Below are 26,609 nucleotides of genomic sequence, written 5' to 3' on the forward strand. Positions count from 1 at the left end.
AAGACTCACTGAAAATGCTAACAGAAATACAGAAATAATCTTTCCTCTGTTTTGCCTCTTCATAGTGCAAAACCAAATTGTCCATGTTCTGAAATAGAGAATTTTAGAAAATTAAAATTAATACTTTCAAGCTATCACATTTTTCTCTGTCACACACTGTGCCAAATTGTGCATTATCAGACTACTGATGTGCTGCTTTGAATGATTCATGGAACACTTAACATTACAGTATCTCCCTCATCCACATCCTGCTGGGTTTTATAGGCACTGTAACATTTCTAAAACTAAATAACCTAATGTTATGCACTTGTGATGTCCTGATTTCATAGACCTCAGTATTGCAATACATTTTGAAATATCCAGACTTGAAATACCGGATATAATAAGGGATATAAGATACTAACAAGATATTAAATTCTGGTTCTCTCTGTACAGAACCTCTTTCCATATAGGAACATGTATTGATACATACTGAAAAATCAGTTATGCACTAGATCATCTCCAGTCATTTCAGAGTACTGCTTCACGGCTCTGGAGCATTTGTATGCATTTGAGATGTATCAATCCAGGACAAAAGTCTGATGCCACTAGCACTAATAGGTCCTTGCTGTATTAAGGTGGGGGGGATTTTTTGGTTCACCCTTTTATTTTTTTTAATGTATATAATAAAGTTTTATGTGAGAGGTTTTTACAGATGGGAGCAATGAGAAATAAAATGACTGGATGTCAGCAGTGGAAGCACTCTCCGAAAACGCTGATGGAACCACATGGACTCTCTTTTCTCTCAACCTCCTCTGCTTTTCACAGTCTTTCAGGATCATCCTTCTCATTTAAAATCCCAAATCAGAATTCAGTTGATATTGTTTTAAATTATTTGACAGAAAGTCTCTCCTCAAAAGGCAGACAATTATATGCTTATGATTCATGAACAGAATTATCCACTAATCCTCAGTAACACTGTTCTTCATGATTTACACTTGAAAATTAAGTATATAAAGCACTGGAAAAGCAAATTTAAAAGGAAAAAAAGAAACAATTTTTTTTTCTACTTGGAACAATGTATTAACAATGTATTACTTATCTGTGACTAAATTACTTAAAGTATTTAAAGAGTTTCTGATTACTGCAACGTCTGGGATGAGCTATTAGATCATAAATAAACACTATGTTATGTATTGCGCGTGACAGACCCGACTATAGAAAACATATCAATTGGTTTTCCTCTTTTAAAAAAGATGTGCGAGTTCAACTCCAGTGTCCATATAAAAGAAGCCTTTGAGTTCAGTAGGGGGTTTGCTCTATGAAGAATAGGAAATAGGATATCAGCAGCCTCCAGGGCTCCGAGGAACGGAGCAGTTTCAACTTCTGCTTTAGTCAATGGAAATTATGGCTGGAGAGATGACAGTAAACAGCATGCAGAAATCAGTTGTAAAAGTTGTTCCAAACAACTACCACCTGTTTTCTTACCAGAGAAAATCAGTAGGATACAGCTCAAGAGCACTAAACTCCAGCAGTAGCAAGCATTCACAGAAATGTTTCCAAAAATACCAGGAAACCTGATATAAGTTTAAAATTGATTGTCAAAAAGAACATGTATTTACTTATAAATACATTTTCTTTTATATGGTATTATCACTTAAAAGAATACACTTAATAATAATAAATAGATGCTTTATTCAATCAAATTGGTGCAACCATATTCACTCTGTTAAAATCAACTTTGAAAAGAGTTTGATCCCATCGGTCCTATTTCCTAGTGATATGTAGAACCTTCTTTTACATTTTATGACAATTTGAACATATTACAATCAAACCACCAAAAAACTAACAAGTTAAGAAAACAACAGACAGACTGGCTAACCAATAACGCTTCGAGTTTGACACGGTATATATGAGCTCCACTGTCTAACTGAGAATATTACTTGAAAATTAAAAAAATCTTTCCTGAAAACTGTAGAACAAAGAGGAAATGTAAGTAGCAATAACAAGAAAATCAAAAGAAAACCAACAAATTATTGTATTCAAAATGGTGGTCAGCCATTTTCAAAAGCTGTTGCCTCTTCACTCTGTTATTGCTTTTTATATCTCAGAATTTCTATCATTCCAAATTTCTTTGAGAAATATGGTTCTTCATCTTGATAAATCTCCAATAAAACAAAAATATTATCTCCTTTGCTAGAGCAAAGGAAAATAATATAGTCTATACAGTTGGTGGTCCTACATAGCCTGTCAATGTCATGTTAGACTGTTCGGTTGTTCTTGAACAGATGCACCGATTTTCTGAAACAGTGTCAGAATATGGAAAGTTCTGAGGTGGTTTCTACTCCTTTTGTTAATGATGTGATATTTACAACAACAAACAAACTCCTGACTTAGCTTCACCTCCATTTGCGTATCCCCCGGAATCTACTCTGTTAGGATCATTCAGTTCTTCAAACAGTCCCGTTTCAATAATCTCTTCCTGCCAGGCTATAGGGACAGCACCTGTCGCAAACTTTTTGAAGAACTTCTTATCTTTGTCATCAAACTCAATTCCTCGTATTTCAGAGAAGTCAGCAATGTCTGCAACATCTTTGGCATAGACAACTGATGGATCTGGCACAAAAGGAGGGTCAATAAGGTTTGCCTCTAGCCTGTGGAAATTTATTGTTTTGAAGAAACTATGTTTTCTTGGGTCGTCACCTTCATTTCTGAAAAAAAGCAAAGTTTTGTTAATCAGTATGATGTTTTTCTCTCAGATAACAGATGTGCCTGTGGTGTATACATGGAAGTATTTTAAAGTAAGGAGATATATAGGTATAGTGCAATGCAACTCCTTTTTTCATAACCAAAGAACTCTGCATTGCACAATATAAGCAAAGCTGAGAAGCAAAAAACATCCTGATGCCATTATTCATTACTCCACCTGCCAGGGTTAATGAGTCTGGGAAGGTGCTGGGCAAGAGCCGCAGTGCTGCTTCTGGCAGCGCTCTGGTACACCCCTGTCCAAAGATACACTTCAACCAGAAACGAAGATGTGGCAGGATGGGGAGGAGATGTGTTGGGTTTACTGTCCAACAATGGAAGTCCAATGGTTGGCTCTATATTAACTAGGATAACAATATCCATGAATCTCTAAACTGGGGTACGCTGGGTTAACACATCTAGGGACTGACTCTGAGGAACAACAGTCTGACTAGGACACCGGTGACAAACAACATTTATCTTAATTCAAAGCAGTTATGCATTTATATGAAAAATCTCAGTTATGTTGCTCTAATAAACTCCCCATTTTAGTGAGTCTGTTCATTCAAATGAACTACTTTTATAAATTAACAAAGATTTTAAGCAAGAGATTAATAAATTATTACATTAGCAAAGGCATGTGTGCCACTGTTACAAACACAATCCTTTATTAATATTGTTAAAACCCAATAATAAAATCAAGAAATAATTGTAAATACATATTTATACATATGCACTTTTACATATGCACTGGTCTTGAAAACAGTAACGTCGAAAAAACACATTTGTCTGGTTTTTGGCCTCAGAAAATGGCAGTTGCTAACACGTTGCTTTTTTCTTTTCCCACCTCCTTACGAAATCATATACTTAGCCAAGTGTAAGTTCTCAAGTATTTTGAGATAATGTTCTATGAACAAAATGTAATGCAAACCTTCAGCAAGTCTTTTTCTCTTGACAAATGTACAGAAGCACCATATTACTTCTCCTGTTAGTTCTACTCATGTGACCACAGAAATCCTTCATGTTTCCAGACCTTAGACCACGCGTGCAGAACCGCTGCTCCCGCTCGGCCCTGCCGCCAGGTCCTCACGCGCTGTCCCGCTGTCCTTCCAGCCCACCCTGCTGCTCCCCAGGCACAGCTGGGATGAAACTACAGCTGCCCTTTTGAGCACCCTTGTTAGAAAGTTGTCATTTTGCGCCACTGCTGCCTGGTTCTGAGCAGGTCAGCACCAGCCACTAACCACTGCACATCACCATGACCAGGATCACAGAATCACAGAATCACAGAATCGACTGGGTTGGAAAAGACCTCAAAGATCATCGAGTCCAACCCTTGGTCCAACTCTAGTCCGTTTATTAGATCATGGCACTAAGTGCCATGTCCAATCTCAGTTTAAAAACCTCCAGGGACGGCGAGTCCACCACCTCCCTGGGCAGGCCATTCCAATGCCTGACCACTCTCTCTGTAAAGAATTTCTTTCTAATATCCAGCCTAAATTTCCCCTGGCAGAGTTTAAGCCCATGCCCCCTTGTCCTGTTGCTGACTGCCTGGGAGAAGAGACCAATCCCCACCTGGCTATAACTTCCCTTCAGGTAGTTATAGAGAGTGATGAGGTCACCTCTAAGCCTCCTCTTCTCTAGACTAAACAACCCCAGCTCCCTCAGCCTCTCCCCATAGGTCTTATGCTCAAGTCCCTTCACCAGTCTTGTTGCTCTTCTCTGGACTCGCTCCAGCACTTCAATGTCTTTCCTGAACTGAGGGGCCCAGAACTGAACACAATACTCCAGGTGTGGCCTCACCAATGCAGAGTACAGGGGAAGGATCACTTCCCTTGTCCTGCTGACCACGCTATTTTTGATACAGGACAGGATACCATTGGCCTTCTTGGCCACCTGGGCACACTGATGGCTCATGTTGAGCTTCCTGTCAATTAGTACCCCCAGGTCCCTTTCTGTCTGACTGCTCTCCAGCCACTCTGCGCCCAGCCTGTAGCGCTGCAGGGGGTTGTTGTGACCAAAGTGCAGCACCCGGCACTTGGCCTTATTGAACTTCATCCCATTGGAATCAGCCCATTTTTCCAGTCTGTCCAGATCCCTCTGCAGAGCCCTCCTGCCTTCCAGCAGGTCGACACTCCCTCCCAACTTGGTGTCATCAGCAAATTTGCTGATGATAGTCTCAATCCCTTCATCTAAATCGTCAATAAAGATGTTAAATAGGACTGGACCCAACACCGACCCCTGGGGAACACCACTAGTGACTGGCCGCCAGCTGGATGCAGCCCCATTCACCAGCACTCTCTGGGCCCGGCCCTCCAGCCAGTTCTTAACCCAGCGTAGAGTACACTTGTCCAAGCCATGGGCTACCAGCTTTTGCAGGAGTATATTATGGGAGACAGTGTCAAAGGCCTTGCTGAAGTCCAGATAGACCACATCCACAGCTTTCCCCTCATCCACCAGGTGAGTTACCTGATCATAAAAGGAGATCAGGTTGGTCAGACAGGACCTGCCTCTCCTAAACCCATGCTGGCTGGGTCTGATCCCTTGTCCATCCTGAAGGTGCTGTGTGATTCCATTCAGGATGATCTGCTCCATAACCCTGCCAGGCACTGAGGTCAGGCTGACAGGCCTGTAGTTGCCAGGGTCAGCTTTGCAGCCCTTTTTGTGGACTGGGGTAACATTGGCCAATTTCCAATCATATGGGACCTCCCCAGTGAGCCAGGACTGTTGGAAGATGATGGAGAGAGGCTTGGCAAGTTCTTCTGCTAGCTCCCTCATCACCCTAGGATGGATCCCATCTGGTCCCATTGACTTGTGAGGATCCAGATGGCTCAGTAAATCACCAACTATTTCCTCCTGGAATACAAGGGGCCTATTTGGGTTCCTATCTCTGTCAACCACCTCCAGACATGAGTTGTCCTGAGGGCCACCTGTCTTACTGGTAAAAACTGAGGCAAAGTAGGTATTAAGTACCTCAGCCTGAAGTACCTCAGCTACCTCACAGCCTGAAGAATGACAGATGCTCCCATTCAAGCACCCTGGGCAATGAAAAAATGATGTTTTCAACCCAAAGAGCCATATGAACACAATTATGAATGTATAGATTAAGCCAACAGGGATCATAACCTCTGCACGTATGTAGTCTTGCAAAATCATCTCCTAACTTAACTAGTTAGTGATAACCAAATTCCTGAGCAACCCTAGAGCCTGATGTCATTTATTTACATTCACTGTCAGTCTGAAGTAGGTTACAGTTGCTGTTCAAATTAGTGTCCTGGGACACTAGTAGTGCCAACAATCCTACTGGGCAGATGCACTCACAACAATTTCACTTTACTTTGGTTTTCCTTTCTGTAACATAGACCAAAAAGCACTATGAGCTGGTGAAGGTTCCAGAATGGATTGCTCCAGTGTTTCTCCTACTGATATGTTTTCTGACACCACCAAAACCATAAAAAGTTTGGAATCACAACGCTACAGGAATGCCATCTACTGGAACCAACAGAGGCATCTTCCAACCAGCAGGAGATGACCTTGAGCTCTTCCTGTGTGAACTGCACGTTTACATAACTTAAGTAGAAAGAGCAAATGAACCCATTTAAACTCTTGTCAATTTCGTATTCCTTCATCAAAAAAAAAAAACAACAAAACCACCACTTTATAGATCTGGGATTTGAGATGCCAATCCCAAAAAGCTTGAGTGGAGTTCGCCAGTGACACTGAGTCTTCAATAAAAGAGTGGAGTATTTTAAAAGGTCAGGTGTACAAAGTAAAGCTGTCCTTGAGCAGCTTTAACTTATGCAACAGGAACTTATGTAGATAACCCAAGGTCGTCTTGTCCTTCGTAGAATTACAGGGCTAATCTTTACATGAGGATGAGCTGTCCTGAATAGCATCACCCTGTTTAAAAGGTACACGCAGGTTTTTATTCTGCATCATGAGCTAGCATGGCATACGCCCTATACCTTCCTCCTCTAAGTACGGCAGATAGGAGTACCTCAAATAGCAGAACATTAAAAATAATACGTGCAATTACCTTTCTGTGTACATTTCTCCCACTGTTGAGAAAGAATGGAACAGTAAGGAGACAGAATGACTGTAAATTATTCCCTTGGCAAAGGGAATGTGCTTACAGTAAGTGAGTCGTCTGTTACTGGTTTTCCTTCAGACTTGCTGAATGAACTTGACCACGTCACTCAGAATGTCTAAATTTCATTTTCCCCTACTCTGAATTTTGTTTACTTCACAAAATGCTATAAGACCAAGTGTCTGCAAAGCATGCTGATTTTTAAGGTAGAACACACTCCACGTGGTTTTGTATTAAATTTGTTTTCCAAATAAGCTTTTAAAACATATTAAAATAATACAGATTTTGTATCAAACATACTCTATGTGCTGTTGAAAATATTTTTTTTCTGCAGCCTTGCAGAATTATTGTGAAAACTCATCAGGCACAAAGACTACGCGTCTTCATTTACCACTGGAATAATAAGAATATGCATATTAATGATGTATTATCTTTCACTAAAGGTAATTCTTTCAGACAAATATGTGACTAACATATTGCAAAACTATTCCACATTGTTAGGAAATTTAACTTCAGAAGACTGACTGTGCATTTTCATTAAGACCCCGCATCTATTTCACCTTTAGATTGGAAAAGCACCTGATATATATATTTGTATTCATAGGTGACTCAAATCATGGTGTATTCTAAAGACAAGTACTATGAATTTCCTATACCTTTTTTTACATTTTTATCACATTTCTTTTATTTTGTCTATATTGCAAATGTAGGTCCTCAATTTGTCTCATTAGAAATGCGCTAAATGATTTTATATATGTATATATACACACACAGACACATCAGAGGGATCAGACATATTACAAGTTAAATACCACAATGCTTAGACTTCCAATTTTCTTCTTATTGAACAGTTACTTGAAACTGTTAAGTCAGGGGCACATGCATCAGTCTTCACCAACCAACGCAACCTCTGAGGTCCCCCAAAATGTTTTACTTTATAGGAATTTGTGCCCAATATTCTTTTGCTCCCTTTTCTCCCTCGGCTGAGTTAGAAGAGTTAGAAAGACCAGAACCTGCACAAGATTTTTATTTTTAAGTACTTGAATAAAGCAGAGGGTTTAAGATCTCTTTAGTAAGAAGCCAATGATGCTGCCTCGCAAGTCAGATCTCTGCAGGGAAGGATCCACACTGCAGATTTGGATTTTTGCCCACGTCATTCCAGCAACTGATACAGCCTAAGATTCTGCATTCGGTCTGCAGTAGCACAGATGCGGGTATCTACTTGAAAATCCTTTCCCTTTAGGAAAGAAAATGCACAAGAAATGGGCTGCTCCTTTCTCCCAGAACTATATAAAGTCTGACTCCACAAAATATTATGCCAAGAAGGGAACTCAAAGTCTGGGGTGAGAATGGACAGTCACACTATTGCAACAGATTTCCTTATTTCCATATTACCTTCAAAACCTTCTACTAAAAGTAAAAGCGAAAATTCAGTACGATGTAGAAAGTAAAGATCTGACTTCATTTTTTTGTAATATGTAAAATAATAATACTGTTTGCAGCTTTAATTTGGCTTCTACTGGGTTTGAGAAGTAAGGCATACCTGCTTCCTAAACGATTCTCTGTTTTCTTGGCCAAAAACAGTCGGCAAATATCTTTCGCTTCCTCTGTAAAGTTGGCATGTTCAAATTTCACCTCATCTTCCAGAGTTCTTCTTTTAACTTCATCCTTCCCGACCTTTTCTTTGAAATCCTTAAATGGTGTTCGTGCAGCAATCATCTCATAAATACTACATCCCATAGCAAACCAGTCCACAGGATAGCTGTAATCTTCTTCCTTCAGGATTTCTGGAGCCATATAACCATTTGTCCCAGCCTATTGCAAACAGACAGATTTACTATACAATGTCAATAGTGAAATGTATACAATTAAACAGACTAGTCTGTAATTCTTCAAAAACATTAGTAATGCAATTTATATATTTTATATCTAGAAACTCTGTATAATTGTTGTATTTTTTTCTCTAGAAACTCTGAAGTGTAACTCTGTTTTAGCACATAGACTATTTCTGTCTTTAAACATCTCAGCATATGGGAAAACCATCTTAAATATGCTCTTCAAAGGGGAAATGCCTGTGCAATTTCTGCCTAAAAGTGGTTTCTTTTTAAATTAATGTTTAGCTTGCTTTCTTCTTCCATATTATTTTTTCCTGTTGAAGACAGTGCTGTTAGCTTTGTTCTGTAAACACACCTAGCAATGAATTTGAAAATATTTTTTAAAAGACAAAAAGTCAGACAATCACCCATTCTCTCCCTGTTCAGTGGTTCTAACTGGTGTGACACAGGGGTCTGCTGCCAATGAGAAAATTCTCATCAAGCCGGCAGCTGAGCTGCGTGAGGAGTTCTCACCCACATGCACTCCCTGTTGGTTTCTGGTAGGAATTACCATCATCAAGGGCCAAGAAAAACTCGTAAAACCACTTTAAGAAAGTAATCCTATGAAAATCATAATTAGTAAGTTACCATGCACTCAGATAAAGGAATGAGATCTTATTTCCTAACTGATAAAAGCTCTCTGAATAAAGGTTACAACTATACACAGCACTCATGGCCCCTTCTCCAGGAGAAGCGGTGACCGCTCTTTGAGAGGGGACTCTGCCTGTGCCATTCCCAGAGCCAGGCCGGCACGGTCCCTGTGGGACAGACCGCGCCGTGTCCCCAGCGGCCCCCGCTGCCCCTCTCCGGGGAGCCCGTTCACCTGGCAGGGAGCAGAGGAGGTCAGCGTCTCTACATACACGCTTTCTGCTGCAGTTACATGACTGAGCGTGTGAGATTTCCATCGAAACAACGTTCCCTCAGCTCACCCAACATTTCCTGCTGCATTTGATGCTGTATCTTAATTTATATATTTACCAGATGCAGCTACAGCGATAACTATGTTGGAAGTTGCTTGACCCTCTCATATTTTTTTGAAATACTGGGACTGAACTAGGTGTATCATCGTTTAAAATGAAAAATCAGGTTTGTGCAAAATCCTACTAGAGGTTATTCGAGATGGTCATCATTACTTCTACAGAACGCAAGTAGTGACAGAGATTGACTCCAAAGCAAAACAGTTAGAAAAAGGTCATTAAAGAGCTCATTTAGGCAAATTATATTTGTAAAAAACACAACAGATGAATTTTATTTTATGGGGGTTTGGGTAACTCTTCTAATTTTTGCAACTTCAGGCACAGTATTTCGAAGTTAGGTCTCTCTATAAACTTTAGTTTGTGCCACTACACATAAGCATATACTCTTCTGAAAACACTGTGTGCAAGAGGAGACATCTTAGCATCAATTACAACATAAGCCTCATGGGCAGAAAATTAAATCCAGTTTGTTTTCCCTCTTCATATTTGTTTTTACTTTTAGGGATCTAGACCAAAATCTTCCATTTGTTTGAAAACCAGAAATGAGATGAGAAGGAGAAAAGTAGGATTCAGGTTAAAAGTGAAAGAAAAGGTTAAACACAAACTCTTGTTTCCCTCGCTAAACCCACCACAGTGCAGAGGAGCCAGGCAGGTATTGCAGCAGCTGACATCATTCCACAGGTAATTTGTACTGTTTGTATTGAATTTCTCTAAGGGAAAGTTAATATTGAGAGATTCATAAAAATGTAATACTGTCAGGGTATGATTACTGCTTCAGAAAGGGGGACAAGTGCTCAAACACGGACCACAGAACCCAGATCGATCTGGTCTCAGAAAATCATGAAACCTGTAAGGGAGAGAAGGGGTTGAAAGCAGTAGAGAAATTTTGGTACAAAAGGATGCACACAAAGCTCATTGGGGGTTAGCGAACACAAATGCTAAATTGGCTTTTGGAATATTTTTTGTCTTTTTTTTTTTTTTTTCCTCTTCTGGGAAGCAATAAGCATTCTCATTTTTAGTGAGATGAAGCTGCGGCGCTAATGCCTTGAAGAACTGATGAGTCATAAAATCATCCCAGTGTACCCTGACAACACAGCATGGTCCTTCTGGTAAGACATTACTTTGCTGCAATTTGGCATCATCATCTGGGAACGGGATAAATCTGACACGGAGAAGTCAGAATTCGGCGATCATAAATATGTCTCAAGGCAGCTCCTTTCAGGTTGCTTCTCTTCCACCTGTGTTCTTTCTTCCACTGTTGTTTTTTCAAAAGAAATAGTTGCCAAGTAACTTCAGTCTCTCCCATGTGCATTTTCCATACAGCCTTCAGTAAGTCACACCACACAGAACATCATCGTGCTTTGACACAGCACTCGTGTTTCTCAACAACATAAAAAGCAAAACTATAACTGCTGCCCAAAAGACTCTAAGACCACAATTTAATAGAAAATAGAGATGGACCAACAGCTTCCCTTCAGTCTGAAGTGAAAGACTGTGGATGGGGTTACTGTCAAAAAGAATTAAACTTCAAAATTCAAAGTTAGTAGCACTGACATCTTTTGAGCTTTTATTGAGCTGATCCAGCTCCATCTGAGAGAACTTTAGAAAGATATATTGTTCCTCTGACATGTCAAACCATTCCAATCCAGAATTTTAAGAGAACTGCTTTTCTCATAGAATTTCACCAAAACTTGAACCTAACCTTAAAACAAAATTCTCCCAATCCTGAAGCTTTCCTACAATTCATAAGGAAGGAACAGGCTGACAAACATATATAAATATAAACCTAATCTCATAACCCCTGAGACTCAAAACTCACCTAAACATCACCATTTCATAGCAGAAACAGATTTCACAAACAGTCAGCAGTGATGTTTAAGGAGAAAGAAACACAAGCTGGGGGAAGAAACACACAAATCTCTGCAATCTTTCTCAAAACAGGAATTTGAAGAAAAGAGCTTAAATTTTAGCCTTTTCCATCTCTACATATGTGGAGCTTTGGCAAAATAATTCGGGAAAGAAGATGATAAAGCCATAAGCATTTGTTGTACTAGTGAACACACAAAAAAGGAATTATTCAGCATAACATCTTTCAAATGGAGATTTAATTCTATCTTTGGGGAGTACACAGCATTAGACAGAAGATAAAACCTAACACCCCTGCACTAATAATTATGGAGAACAAGAGGTCAAAACTCAGATTTCTCCTTTTTCAATTCTAAGTATGGATTACTGGTATGTCTATTGCACAAAAAATAATTAGGTTTGTATGATTTTGTACTTGTTTGCACTCTATACAATCCATAAGTAAATTCAGAAGTTGTGTATTAACTGGAAAACCCTTTCTTACTAGATCTTATTTTACATGGATAAATTTCACTCTGTTAATGGAAAGACGCAAATTTAAAAATCCACACTCAGAAAGCTGAATTCCTTGTTGTAAACCCTGCACTACTAGGGCATGCATTGCATTTCCACTGAGACCGAGCACATTATTTTCTTCTTTCCTGTAGGATTCCCGATAAGACCAGTAACCATTCGAACATTTGAGTTGACTACTCAAGTGATCTTATAGAGACACATAAACACATGGAATTACCCCTTCACTGATCTGGAAGTGTCTAATGGGACACAATAAAAAATATACCACAAAAGAGCCAAAGAGTGTTATGTTATCCCAACCTTTTTACAGAAGGCAGAAATGATAAATGCCGTGGCAGAGACACACAGTTTTCTGACGTGTAGTCAGTGCAACACTACCTAGTCTTTGCTTGGTTGCCATTTAATACTGTCTTTTGTGATGATGAGCAGGATGCCTTTACTTGCATATGCTGTTTGAAATATAGCCATTACATTTCAGCCAATTAAATTTTAATTGACTTGCTGTTGAAAAGGGTTCAAAGATTTATTTGTCCCTCTATTTGAGAACAACCCAAAACACAATCTTTCATTAATCCTCTAAAAGATGTAATGACCAAATGTTGTCTTTGGACACATTAGTGAAGAAGTTCTTTTAAGTGGAATTGTTGCTTTGAGTGTGGTTTGACAGGGCATAGTAGAAATTACTCATCTGAAAGCATACAAATGTTTACTTTGTGAAATGCGATCCTGCATAAATTTTTAAGAGATCACATAATATTTTAATTATACAAGATGTGGTCCTGAGAAGCACTAAGTGCACTCAGCTCGCAGCAAAGCCAGCAGGTACCCGTCAGACCACAGCTCCGAGCAGAGCGATGCCCACAGCGTAACTGCGCTCACATCCTGCTCAGACTGCGGTTCTGAGAAGGGCAAGTCCCTTGGACACACCGTTATCCCGGCTGCTGGCAGGTGCAGGGGAGAAGCGAACAGAACTCACGGGAGTTTGCATCAGCACAGAAACAGGCAAATGAGGAGAAACGGGATTTAGATCTCTCTACCTTTTCCCACAGATCTTTGCAAAACAAACTCAATTGATATCACAAACCAAACAGTAAAGCAAATCAGAATGACTATCTTTTGTTTGCCATGGCACAAGAACTGTTGAACAGAGGAAAAACAACAAGCTGAGTTTAGCTCTATCAGCTGTTTCCTGGGGCTCAGTCCTTCCTTCCTCCAAGGGGTGCCACTGCCTGCTTTGTTCTCCTGTCCAGCTGTTCCTCCGCTCCTTCAGCAATGGCCTCACCAGACCCTGCAGGAATGCAGAACAGACCACAGCAAAGCCCGCTCTGCGCACCAGCTAACGGGCCCGACATGCAGAGAAGAACAACCGATCTGTCTCTGTCACTCACTTCACAACGCTCATTTTTCTCCAAAGAGCCACTGCGAAGAGGATGCAGTGTAATTTAAATGATTCACACAGAACTGTCGCTCCTCCACACTTTCTCACCACATGTTCGTACACTAACAAGAAGCCAGTTGATCAAATGAACAAACAGCTATCTTTTAGAAGATAAAAATCAAATCTCATTAGGACAAAAGGCACCCTTGAAAAGTCTCACAGAATAAAGATCTGGGTATATTGTTAATGCTTGGCAAAGGGAAGGACCTTATGATGGGAAAACCCATCATAAATTGATGGGCTACTGACTCAGAAGAACACACGGAGGACTCCTCAGAGTACCGGGAAAAGATAATGAGAAAGACTATATAGGAGCCTAGAAACTACTGAAACCCACATGCTTACATAAAATTCAAGACCAAAGTTTTTTACATTTTCACAGATACATAATTTTAACAAGGAAAGCCGTGTGCCTTAAAAAAACCCACACAGATAAAAGCACAAAAGAGACAAAACAAATTTCCACTGTATTAAAAAAAAATTGCTTCTGGGTTCTGCTTCACTAACTGGAGCAGTAAAAATTTCCACAATAGGTTTTTATTTTTTTACACTTGAACCTCAGTAGTCATTAAAATCTCTGACTATTTCCCATCTATAATGTGGGAATAATACTATTTCAGAGATGTTTATGGTTTTACTATTTAATGACCACAGAGTATTCCATGAGCAATATTAACAAGGGAGAAAATTCTCCTTCTACTTAGCTCTGCATCTATGTTATGAAGCTCTTTATAACGAATGCAAACACAGCATCACAGCAGAACGCATAAGCAGCTTTCTAAAAAGAGGCCATCGGAGAAGAATTCTGAGTTCAGTGCCAAAGGCCCATGTGGCCAGTTTATGGTCTGTAAATTGGCAAAAAAAATTGATACACAGGGAAGACTAAGAACCTGGTATTGATACTTCTCTAACACTTTACAAACTCCGACCATTTGCAGTTGAAGGACTTCCAGATACATAAATGGTTTCTCTCAACAAAGTTCTCTTGAATCAATTGCCCATTTCCCCCCTTGAACCCAGATAAAGTTTTAGACACTACAAGAACTTTTGCAAAAGAGTCCTGCAGCTTTCCTACACACTGTGTTAAGAACCACCTCCATGTATTTTGAACCCACCACCCACCAGCTTTCTACCATCTCTAGAAACTTGGTAAGGAATCTTATTTTCTTGGGCCTTATAGTACATGCTATAGCATTAATTAACGGTCAGATTAAACTGAATGAAGAACACAGTTAAAAGTCATGCAAAGAGATCTGATGCTACCTCTTGATGGGCTTCCCAGACAGAAAAACTTGTCTCATGGGTGGCATGCCCCGTGTAGGAAAATCAGTTCATGGGTCACATTGCACTCGTAATTGTAGATGACTACAGTATCCTTTCTGCCATCGCCAAAACTGCAGGAGGCAGAAGGATCCCACAGAATCATTTCTGGCCCCTTCACTCTCATGATCATGGCATTCATAGTGGATTAGGCTGCATTCTGCAGAGCATTTGTTTCAGAGATTAAAAAAATCTGAAATGTCTGCCATGATGATGAACTTTGTAACAATTGTTTCAAAGTTTTTAAAAACAAAGTTCTGCTAGTAAAACATAGTTAATTTTATATGTTATACCTAAAAATGCATAGTGGTTTTGAAACTAAAATAGCAGCAAGTCACTGTAATGCTGAACAAATGAAGGGCTGTCATTTTTCAAAGTGTAAAGGAAGAGTAATTATTTTCAGAATCTTGTCCAACAAGGATGCCATGTGATAATGACCAAAGGTCAACAGGAGAATAGCTTGCCGAGTTATTTTTTATTTCACAAGTCTGAGCCCTCCTCCCGCTTCTCAACTGCCTTGAAATTAAGCTGCAAGTTTCAGGAACATCTAAATAGATTTCCTTCTGTTTTCCTAAGAAACAGAATCTTATAATAAACAAACATAGAGGAGGGCAAAAGGACGTTTTGGGTAAGATTTTAACCAAAACATGTTTTTCCTATAAAAATATTATGATGTCCTTCAAATATATAAAACATAGCACGGGAAACCTGTGAAGAAGCCTGAAGCCTCTGAAGATATGAATGTACTTTTATAAATACTACAAAATATGTTTGTCTTATTTTCCACAGTTATTATGTCAATATTTAAGCTCTCTGGCTCACGTGCATCTGCACACAAGTACTTCATAATTTACAAGCAACAGTTGCTTCGCACAAAAGCCATATCCAGTAAAGGCGGAAAGTTCTTCCCAAAATAAACAGCAAATATGCACTGACTTCTGGAAAAATTGAATTAAGCTCTCTGTATTTTGGTATGAGGGTACTGAACAGAAGAACACGCTCACTTTTCTCACAACCATTCTCAGGAAATTAAGTAGCATTAGTCATTTGGATAAGGGCAGGAGCATTTGACTCCCATACAATGAGCGAATTTTGAGTTGTACGAGAAAAAGTTGCAGAGATGTCATGAAAAAGGATGCCAGGTCAGACTGTTCAAGAGGAGAAACTGCGGACAGTTTCTGTCATATGCAAAAAGAACTAATTCCATAATCAATCAAGTGAATACATAACTAGACAAAACATTTTGCTTATGTGAAAGCCATCTTGGTCATCTCTCAGTTTCTCCTTGTTGCCTATTACAATTATATAAGACAAAGTGAATATCAACATTTCAAATGGCATAATTTTCAGATGCAGTCTAGCTTATGCATGGTATGGTCAACACATCAGAACAGATGCTACAGGCACATTTGTACAAATAGTCATAATGATATTTCCTCAAGTCCTGAATAATTATATTATCACTGGCAAAGACCCGATTTCTGTTCCCAGGGATGACAGTAAGAACTCAGCCTAAGTGTGAATAGACACATTTCTAGGTAGATGACGCAGATACGTGTATGTATCACGGGAAGTTCCCATATAATCCATGTTTGTTTCATGAAGAAAAACTACACTGTAAGTAGCTTTCAATTACCTTCTACTTCTTTTATTTCCAAGAGTGTTATTGTTCAAACTTGTGTGTGTGTGATTTCTCCATTCTAAAGCCAGCTAGCACTTCAGAAATACAAATTAGCACACCTTAGTGAAATTTAAGTTTTCTAAACTCTGTAATTATTACTCTACCAATTACTTACAAGTGCCTATATATGTGCAAAAATAACAGATGTTTCTACTTGCTGCTTTAGCAACTGAAAAGAAAGGGAGAAAACTGAGGCTGGGTATCCAACTCTTTCTAGAGCTTTGTTAGGAGCATTGCTTCTGTAAGCAGGTTATTTTTATTTACTATAGTTACAGGCAATTGGTATAGAGCGCACAAATATTCCTCAAAAGAAGTATACGTAATGCCATTACTTAAATTCTTCAATTACATAAGTATTAAGTCATCAGGTGCACAGTGCTTTTGCTGCGACATACACACATATTACCTTATAATAAGACCACATTAAAGTCACCCATCCAAAATTAAAAAAACCCTTCCACCCACAAATAAAATAATCTTTGGTTGGTAAACAGTACATAAGCATCAGCGTTTCATAGAAAACTTCATTGAAAACTTGGAAAATGTCTAAAACAGGAACTCGTTAACCAGCCTGCCACTTGTGCCATGTGATAACCTAATCACCTAACAGGATTTACAAAAGGGATTTATGGATCCTCCAGCCAACGTATGGGTGATGTGCATTTATTTAAGCGTAATAGGCTAGGAATTTTTTTGATGCTTTAAAGCAGAACAATTTTATCTTTAATGGTCTGTACACTCCTGAGAGGTGTACAAAACTTTCAAAATGAATTAAAATACTGTATTTTTTTTGCAATCTCTAATGAAATCAATACACAGATAAATCCATATATTATACACTATTCAACCCTACTGTTAAGGAATAGACTGTCTTAGCTTATTGAATTATTTGGTATAGTGCTTCTTACAGAACTTGTTTAGAACTGCTTATATAGAACTTGCTTAGCATAAGTAAGTTTGCTTGACATAACTTCTGCAAGCTGGGAACCTTTGAAGTTTCTGCTTTGTTAAGTAAAAAAGGCCTCAGAATCTTCCAGCTCAAAGATAAGGGGAGCTGCATCCCTGGAGATGGTAAAGGAACAGAACAGCACCTAACAGAAGACGAAACAGAGGAATGTTTTGGTTTGCTAAGAACTTATTTTTCTCCAGCTGCAGGTGCAAAACAGCAACTAAAGGTCAGGACTTTGACTGACAGCCCACCTGATGAAAATGAAGAGATCCAACGAAGAACAGGGAGACCCCAGGCTCTAATTTTGCAGTTGGCCCTGAGTGACACACAGGAGGCAGGAGCCTGGATTGTGGGGGTGTCATTGTCCAAGGGCACCAGCTCGAGCTGCTCTGTGCTGCAACTTGCAAATAAATTATTTAAAAATTTCTGGAATCCCTGCCTGGGTCTCCGCTACAGGAAACCCAGGGAAAAAAAAACTTCCTTAACACTGTATAAGGAATGATGAAAGTTGTCACATGATGTTTCAACTTCATAATATATAGAAAAAAAGAAAGAGACACAGAAAAAAAAAAGGCAGAAAACTGCTGCTTTGTTTCACTGTCTATGATGTAGTAAGAGACATTTTCATACCGGCATAGTTACAGTCAAACACACGAACATTTTTTCAGTAGGTGTGTATGGTCAGATGTTGGCTCTGCATTGTTTACTTGGCTCCTCCTGATACACAGAAGGTATGGAACAGATTTCTATTTTATTTTGCTTATTTACAAGGAAGATCCACTTAACAGCTGAAGAACTAGAGAGATCGTGAAAAGATTAGCACTCAGGAAGAAAAGCCTAAATTGCTGAGAGAGATTTTTGGACAGTTGTTGAAAAATCTTTAACTATTTTACTTTAGCATCTATTTAGGTCACATCTGCAGAAAACAATTTGGAGGAGAGCGCTGTGTTTTTAAAAAGGCACCAATCTCATCTTCATTTAAAAGTATGAGACTAAAACAGGATCTCCACACTCAGAATTAATACAATCACATAATAAAAGTAGCTTTACTGAATACAGGGGTAGCTGGCATTGTAGAAATCTGTTCAGTGTAAGGAAACTCAAGAAATTCAACAGATATTTCTCAGAAGAAAAACAAGAAATTAATGAAAGATCAAACAACCCAAGCTCACAAGCCTTCATGAGACAGCAGAAAAAGAAGTCACCTTTTTTTAATATATCGTCTTACGGTAAGACCACAATATAAGCAATTAAAAAATTATTTCTACCTTACATTTAACAAATAAGCTATCTTAATTCTTCAGAATATGTTAAGAATGGCTAAGTAAAATTTATCTTAACAGGTTAAATGAATTACCATTAACTGAACCAGAAAGCTAAACCATGGTTTCATTTGGTGCTAGGGATATTAGTTAATTACTTTCAGGCAGTACAGTGACTTATGCATATGATTAAAGCAAAGGTAGGCATTACTCTCATAGCGCAAGAGAACAGTATTTTAAGTGTGATACTGAGGAACCAGGTAATAAAAGAGGGTTACAAGGTTACAAGTCTTTAAAACCAGAACTGTTGGAGATATGAAGTTCAATACAGCAGAACATGCATCGAAACAGAAGAATTCATTGCAAATGGATAAATAAAATTAAAAGGTTTTATGCTATAGATCAGCAGAATTTTCCCTGTAATTAGTGACTGAAAATTGTGAGCCCTAAATCATCAGTTCGGACCACCGTCCAAAATCTAGGAACACCTCTATGGTGCCAGGTTCTTCACTGATACAACACTGATTTGGCCTGGATGATACACATTCCGCTTTAGCTTATAAAATTGCCCTTACAAAAATGTGTCCACAAAATGGTGCGACTATCAAATTCAATTTAATAAATCTGTCTTGGGGCCACACATCTTCTGGGGTGAAAAAACATCAGACCTATACAAATATCTTCTCTCAAGATTTTTTCCAAGTGATAACAGTTTGGTAGCCATACTCAAAAAGCATGCTATGATATACATTTTCTGCCAATTTTAAGTCACAATATAATTGTGACTAGGAAACAAAGAATAATTTAGCAGCACAAGTTTTATTGTATTACATAGGTACATGGTGAAGCTTAATGCAACAAATTCTGTAAAGGTGTTTTTAGGTCTTCATGTGTATGACATCACTATAAATAATAGTAATATCTAGCTCTTGTATATTTTTTGGTAGCAACTTTCAAATTACTCCAACAGGGTCAGTTTACAGAAATGTAAAATAATACCAGGAATTATTATTCATTTAACTCACTCAAAGTTATGACACATAAAATTAAAAACAAAACCAAAACTTTTTCTTCCTTCTCTTATTTCAGTTTCCTGTATGAATAGAACTGGCTTTAACAGAAACTCCTTGTAACACATTACAATCATGTAGTATGTTATTCACTGCAGCTTTTGCTCTATTAAAGGCACCCATATAATGGTGAATAGTGCTACTAAGAACAGTGGAAAAAACCCAGAAAAAGAATTATAACAACTTGATTACTTCAGCATAGAAAGTGAGGAGGAACACACAAGTAGCCTTGTCCACTGCTACTTTGAGATTCTACCCTAATCCAAACAGAAGTGATAGAAGTGGCTAGACATGATTCCTAAATACACTCTTTTTTGTTTGGTTGGTGGTTGGTTGGGGGTTTTGTTTGGTCGGTTTTTTGTTTTGTTGTTTTTTGGGAGGGTGTTTTATTGTTGTTCTGCCAAACTCCACAATATTTACAAGTAGTAAAAACTGCCCTTGGACAAAATGATTTTTTTTTTTCTACTCATAATAACTGCACCCATCTGTAACTTGCAAAACACAGTAAATTTTATAACTTTGAGTTCACTGATCAAAATGCTATCTTCACAAACAAAACATGCGTATTTCACATTTGTTCTATTTAAATACCTACCTCAGCTTTTAAAGAAACTGTATTTTCATATCTGAAACATAATGTAGTCTCATTTTAAAATTATTTCCTATCTAAAATCACATCAGTTTCCATATTTTCTTTCACTGAGAATTAAAGACACTCATAATACATATGGGTTAAATTTCCAGGAAAAAAATATATCCTTCAAACTACAAATTATTGTATTAAGTAACAACAACAAAAGACAATTCAAGTACAATGCAAAAAGGTCACTAGCAGGTCCTCTCTCTTCTACTGAATTTCTACCGAGTAACTTGAAACACTTGGGGAGTTTAACATAAGGCAGTTAAAACAGTTCATAATGTGGCTTACATTTCTCCATATTTTTGTTGTATTTCCGACACATTCGCTCGTTACATAGACCTTTAAGCTCCAGACACCTTGGGAGAAATACACTTTTTTCATGGTTAAGCTATATGAATACATCTTTCTTGTGCAAACCTCATGACATTATTACAAACCTGGGTTGGTCTGGGATGACCACAGCCACAGCCGCAGTGCTGCACAGTCTAACTCACACGGCAAAAACCAGTTGGTCATCCACCTCTTTTTTCCTACACATACATACAGGCATGTACACTTGCAAAACTCAAAGTCTGCTAACTTTTCCGGGAATTAATTTGTGGGGGCAGGAATGCTGGCAATGGTTTATTGTGCAGCACCATGAACACCTCCAATACAATCAGTAGTGTCACTTAAGAGTAAGCTGGAATAAACTGCATTCTTCTGGGAGCAGAAATTGAATACGGAAGGCGTCACAGTCATCTTTGACTGCTGCTCATTCTACCAACAATTAATTGGTTAAACCCCTGACTACGCACTATTGCTTAAGGCACAGTGCATCTGTGTTAGTCTCTCTAAAACTTTTGGTTCAAGAGTTTATCTTAAGAGAAACTATTTGATTCTACTGTTTCTGTGTAAGAGAAGTTGTTTTACTACATTTAGCGTCTAGAGAGTTAATTAACCAAATCTTCTTACCACCTGTCTCTTAGAATGGAATGATCACATAATGTCTTTAGCAAAGAACAAATCCTGGGGAGTTAAGTCCTGGATTCATAATGTATTAGAAATAGAACAGCTTCCCTTCCCACTGCCCATGTTCAATGAATTTGTACTCACCCTCTGAGTGATGCTTTTTCCGTCTTTGACTTGCACTGCCAAACCAAGATCTGACAGTCTGCAATTACCGTTATCATCCAGGAGGACGTTTTCCGGTTTCATGTCCCGGTACACAATCTTGATGGAATGGAGATGCAGAATCCCACAGGTGATCTGAGCTGAGTAATAGATGACCCTTTTCATTTCCAAACCCTTTTCTCCCACGTTGTAGATGTGATACTTCAGATCCCCTCCATTCATGAGGCTCATGACAAGACACAGGTGGCTTTTGCTCTCATAGGCATAAGCTAGTGTGACTATGAAAGGGCTGTTGACCTTCTCCAGGATCTCTTTCTCCAGTAGTGCCATCTTCTCTCCACCTTTCTTTTTCAATCTTTTCTTATCCAGTTTCTTGCAGGCATACATCTTGCCAGTATTTTTCACCTGGATGGCACAAACCTAGAGAAGCAAGATGTACAAGGAAAGGTAATGAAGGAATTTTACATATACAGACTCGAATATCAAATACCAATAGCCAGGAACTGAGGAATCACAGATGCCTATTAGTAGCTGGTAATGCTAACTTGTGTGGCAGAGCACATTAGCAGAGGAAATGTGCAAAAAAACAAGCATCCAAGCTATTATCTTCTGGACTAGTATATGGTAGACCTCATGCAAAGTTCTTGAGTACAACAGTAGACACATATTAGCAAAAAAAATGAACAAGAACCCATTCTCTGACCTTGACAATAAGCAACATATACAGCTTGCGTTAGTATAGCTAAGCTCTCTTCCATCTCAAGGAAAGGCAGCCTCATTCATATCGTGATTTGGGAATAGATCCTGATCTGTACTATTCCTTAAACTGCATCTAGGAATGATCTGGAGTGTGCGAGCTAGCAGAGGCTAACACAGTGCCAAGGAACAGATTAATAATAAACTAATGGACAGTCATGCAAGCTTTTATAAGCCTGCTTTTTTACTAGCATAGATAAAGAATATAAAATTTTGAAGAGTAATTCTTCACTAACAGGTGTCTGGAGCCTGTATCGCAAGCAAGATAGGTAACAAACCCAGCCTAATTTCTGGGAAATGGAAACTCTGAAGGAGCAAGTTTTGCAAAACCTTAGACAACTTCTTAATCCATTGCCAACTTCCTCTTTGCTAACCCACCTGCTCATACTGAAAGGGAAGGGATGACCAACATCTCTAAAAGTACAAATCTTACCTCTCCGAAGCCACCTTTGCCCAGCACTCGGAATTCATAGAAGTACTTCTCAGTTACCGGCTGCTTCTCAAAAACTTTCCATTGGATGAATTTGTCAAAGAGGGGGCTGGTCTGGAAGTCCTGGAAGGGCTTGTCTTTAAGGAAGGCTTTGGTTTCCTCCTTGGCCAGCTGTATGATATTCTCATAGTCTTTTGCGGTAGCTGCCTGGCATTTGCTGGCCAAGTCAGAGCTCATGAAAGCCAGATAGTTTTTAGAGCCTGTCTTAAGAAAACTTGTGACCATATTCTCCACGATACTGGTCTTGGCATTGTCCTCTGCTAACTCCCAGTTTGACACCTCATCCAGGAAGTCCTTAGCTACCAAATATTCTGGCACTGTCTCTAAGAAGTCTCTGAAGAATTTCTTGCCAATGGGCTGCTGCTCACAGATGCTGTCGTAATCAGCAACAACCGACTGTCTAACCTCTCCACACTGATCAATCTTCGGCAGTGAGAGGCTCCTACGTCTCTTTTGCATCTCCTTGGTGTCTCCGTCTCCACTCTTCCTTGCCTGCAGATAGGCTGTGTTGGCAATCAGGTTGTCGAGTCCCCCCATGTCACACATCCTGGCAAGCTCTTAGGGTGGCAGAGCCCAGCTGAGACAAAATGAGTAACTGGCCCAAGTGCTGTGCTGCAGGCGCCCTGCACTTCTTGCTAGTGGTGTGTGAGGGCTTCTGAAAAACACCAGAGAGACTAACTGCTTTTGCATTAAATACCTCTCAAGGATTTTCACTAAGTACCTTTGGGTATATGCACCATTTGTGGAAAGTGACTGGTAAGAGGTTTCTCTGTAAGGAGCTTTGAGTTTGCTATGTATAGCTGAGGGATGACATCCTAGGCAAACCTTCTCATGGCAGCACCAAACTCGCACGCAGTTCAGCTGGCATTTTTCAGAATGGGCCCTGATAACCTTTAAATGCACCAAGATCCCCCCTATATGCACTGTCCCTGGCTGCTGAGAGCATGCAGATTCTGTCTGCAGTACACGCACACTCCGAGCTGACTCCATAGGACAGCCTCATATCTCCCTCACTCAACACAGAGAACGCCAATGTAGCAACAATTACATAAGCTGGGATCTGATTTTTAAAAAAAGCTTTTACCACAATCTGCCACCCCTGAAACAGAAGCTGACATAGATGAACATGAGTCATTGAGCTTTAAATTATCACACAATTCAGTGCTTCGAGCACCTACTTTCAAAACTCAAGTAATACTCAACATCATTGACTCTGAGCTCCACAGACACGTCAGGAAAACCTTGATGCCTCATGTGGCTCTGTCTGAGCAGATTACATGCAGAGGCTAAGACCTGCTGCTGGTCTAAAAATAATGATCCCTATATATGAAACAACATATAGTTCTGACTTCATCTCCTACACACAGATAAAGGAAAAACACTTTGACTGATCAGCCAAATTTTGCATATGTTATTGTGGCCTCAGTTGATTCTCCCTGCTGAGCTTTATGACAGGAAGTGGCAGGACGAGACCATGGCAACAGCGTATGGCTGAGATGGCATCAACAAAGGGACAAAGCTGATTATAATCAAGTGAAGGCAAATTCCACCCGACTTCACTCACTGGCTGCATACCAGGATGTCTGTGCCTAATTTTTTTCCCAAAATAAAAATCACGTGTGGCACTTTCTAGGCTAAGCCCCCTTCTGCTGTGGGGTCATGTGATTTGGCTGCTAAAACTTGAAATATAAGGAAGGTATTATGGGAAGAGGAAAACCAGTTCCATGATTCTTCCAGTAGCAATGGGGTTAAGCTGTACTCCTGAGGTCAAGGTCAAGTTTCCTTTCTTTTTTTCGCTCCTGGAGCACGCAGAAGGGCTGAATCACAAACACTAAACATTACGAGTAACAACAGGCATTTCTCAGACTACCTACAGTAAGTGCTAAACCCTTCTTGGCTGTTTTTGTCACTCTACTACAATGCAGTATTTTGTGTTTACATGCTTAATCCTGCCTGCATTGATTCCATTTGACATATAACTCATGGTTATCCTCCACAAAATTACATTAGAGGTGTGAGTCTTTTTCTAGCTGTGATTGAGAGGTCCATCCATCCCAACTGCCACGTGTGCACGAGAACGTGGTGTACTCTAAAGCGGAGTATTTGGAAGTCTGGCTGGTACAGCAGTGGCTAACTCTGCCAGGTGAATGCAGGCACGGGGCAGGAGAAGGTTACACAAAGGGCTCAATAACACAGCCAGAGTGAGCAAAACGAAAAAAGTCAAAGGAAGAAATGCGGAATTCTGCCGGTGGCTTTCCTAAAAACTGTGCCCATGGCAACATATTCCTATAAAATCCTTGGCACAAAAAAGCAAGAAAGGATGTAGTAAAAGCTTCAATTTCAGGTCCTAAAATTCAGCAGGGTCTTTTTTACATTTAGCAAGAATGCCACCACAGCTCAGGCTTAGAGTAGCAGTATGAATAGCTGGTAGCTGGGGACCTATGGGTGAGCTCACACCAGCTAATGATATATTCATGTCTAAGCAAATCAAGAAAATACCTAATTTTTATGGCTTCCACATAAGAAAGACACGTTCACAGCTCCAAAAAATCATTCTGCTCTGTTAATTAGAATCTTTCCTGAGATCTACAGAACATAAACTTTCTTTAAAAGAACATAACTTCATAAAAAGCAAAATATGGCAATATGATGTTTGGACACATATTCATTACTCCAGTCACCTTCAAGAGAAGACTCTAGCTACATCTGCTGAATTATCCAAGTCTGCCCAACATTTATTGAACAGTGGAAAAAAAGTAGATCAGCATTCATCTGTTAGTTGAAGATGGCTATTTAATTTAGTATCACCTGCTGGCAAAACAGTATGTTTGGGTGAGAAGCAAAACTGGTTTTTTTGCATGTACAAGAGGTGAACAAATTCAGGACTAAAAATAGGTTCTCACTAAGAACCATGCTAATGGAATATCAGGGCATGATTTGGTACAGGAAAGAACTTCTGTGGTACAATGCTCATAGAAAGATTGGAATTAAGCTAATCTCTAAATCACAGAGAAAATATGCAAGACTTAAAATTCAGTACCTTGTTTTCTACATGAACCTCTAATTACCGGTCCACAAGACATATACCATACACAAACAGATATACACAAATATCAGCTGCTTTGATTTCAACATTAACTTTTCTAATACCTCATTTGTGTTAACAGCCATTTGAGCCAATAGTTTGGAAAACTTTCCTACAATCGTAATTCTCAGCTACTCATGTATGTGAAGTAAACTGAAAGCAGGGTGAAAATTACTTCACTACTTTCCATATTCACCTACAAGGCAAAGCAAACTGAAGAAGCCCTCTGATGGGACCAGCTGGAATTAAAAGACATTAAAGGATGGAGCCTGCAACCAAATTCAGGCAGAGAAAATAGGTGGTAGATAAGACACAAGTTTAACTTCTAGAGTCAAAAATTATTTCCACATCCAACCAGATTTTCTTTTGTGATCCTTTTAGGAAGAATCCTTTTACACAAACAGAAAAGCTAAGATGAAATACTCCACAACAACAATAAATGCTATAGGCTCCTCCGTACTACTGTAGGTCTGAAATCATCTGGGATAACAACTGATGAGATACACTGTAACAGTGACACAGAGGATTTTGTTTGTTTCAGTGTGTTATGAGACAAAAGCTATATTTTAAAAATTCAAAATATTTAAAAAACAAGATTACATGTATTAAACAAAACCACGGTAAACTCTGCATGTATGCTCGATGACACAAAGATTGCCACTGGAACTACTTCATACAGTGAAAATAAACTTATTTAAAAACAGTTAAAATAAACAGAACCAGACAAATACATCTGCTGAGAAATGTATTAATCCTAAACATTT

At 39.1% G+C, this 26,609-nt stretch overlaps 1 protein-coding gene across 1 annotated transcript; it reads right to left on the reverse strand.

Moving 5' to 3' along the window:
• Nucleotides 1-1,542: 1,542 nt before the first annotated feature.
• Nucleotides 1,543-26,497, reverse strand: GRK7 (G protein-coupled receptor kinase 7). The gene is made up of 4 exons (XM_082055006.1): nucleotides 22,704-26,497; nucleotides 21,497-21,934; nucleotides 8,352-8,623; nucleotides 1,543-2,690 (listed from the first exon to the last, which is right to left on the reverse strand). The coding sequence occupies exons 1-4, from the start codon at nucleotides 23,304-23,306 to the stop codon at nucleotides 2,348-2,350; spliced, it is 1,656 nt and encodes a 551-aa protein (XP_081911132.1). The 5' UTR covers nucleotides 23,307-26,497; the 3' UTR covers nucleotides 1,543-2,347.
• Between the last annotated feature and the right edge of the window lie 112 nt (nucleotides 26,498-26,609).

This window comes from Streptopelia decaocto, assembly GCF_964273445.1.
Source record: "Streptopelia decaocto genome assembly, chromosome: 6".
Lineage (NCBI taxonomy): Eukaryota > Metazoa > Chordata > Aves > Columbiformes > Columbidae > Streptopelia > Streptopelia decaocto.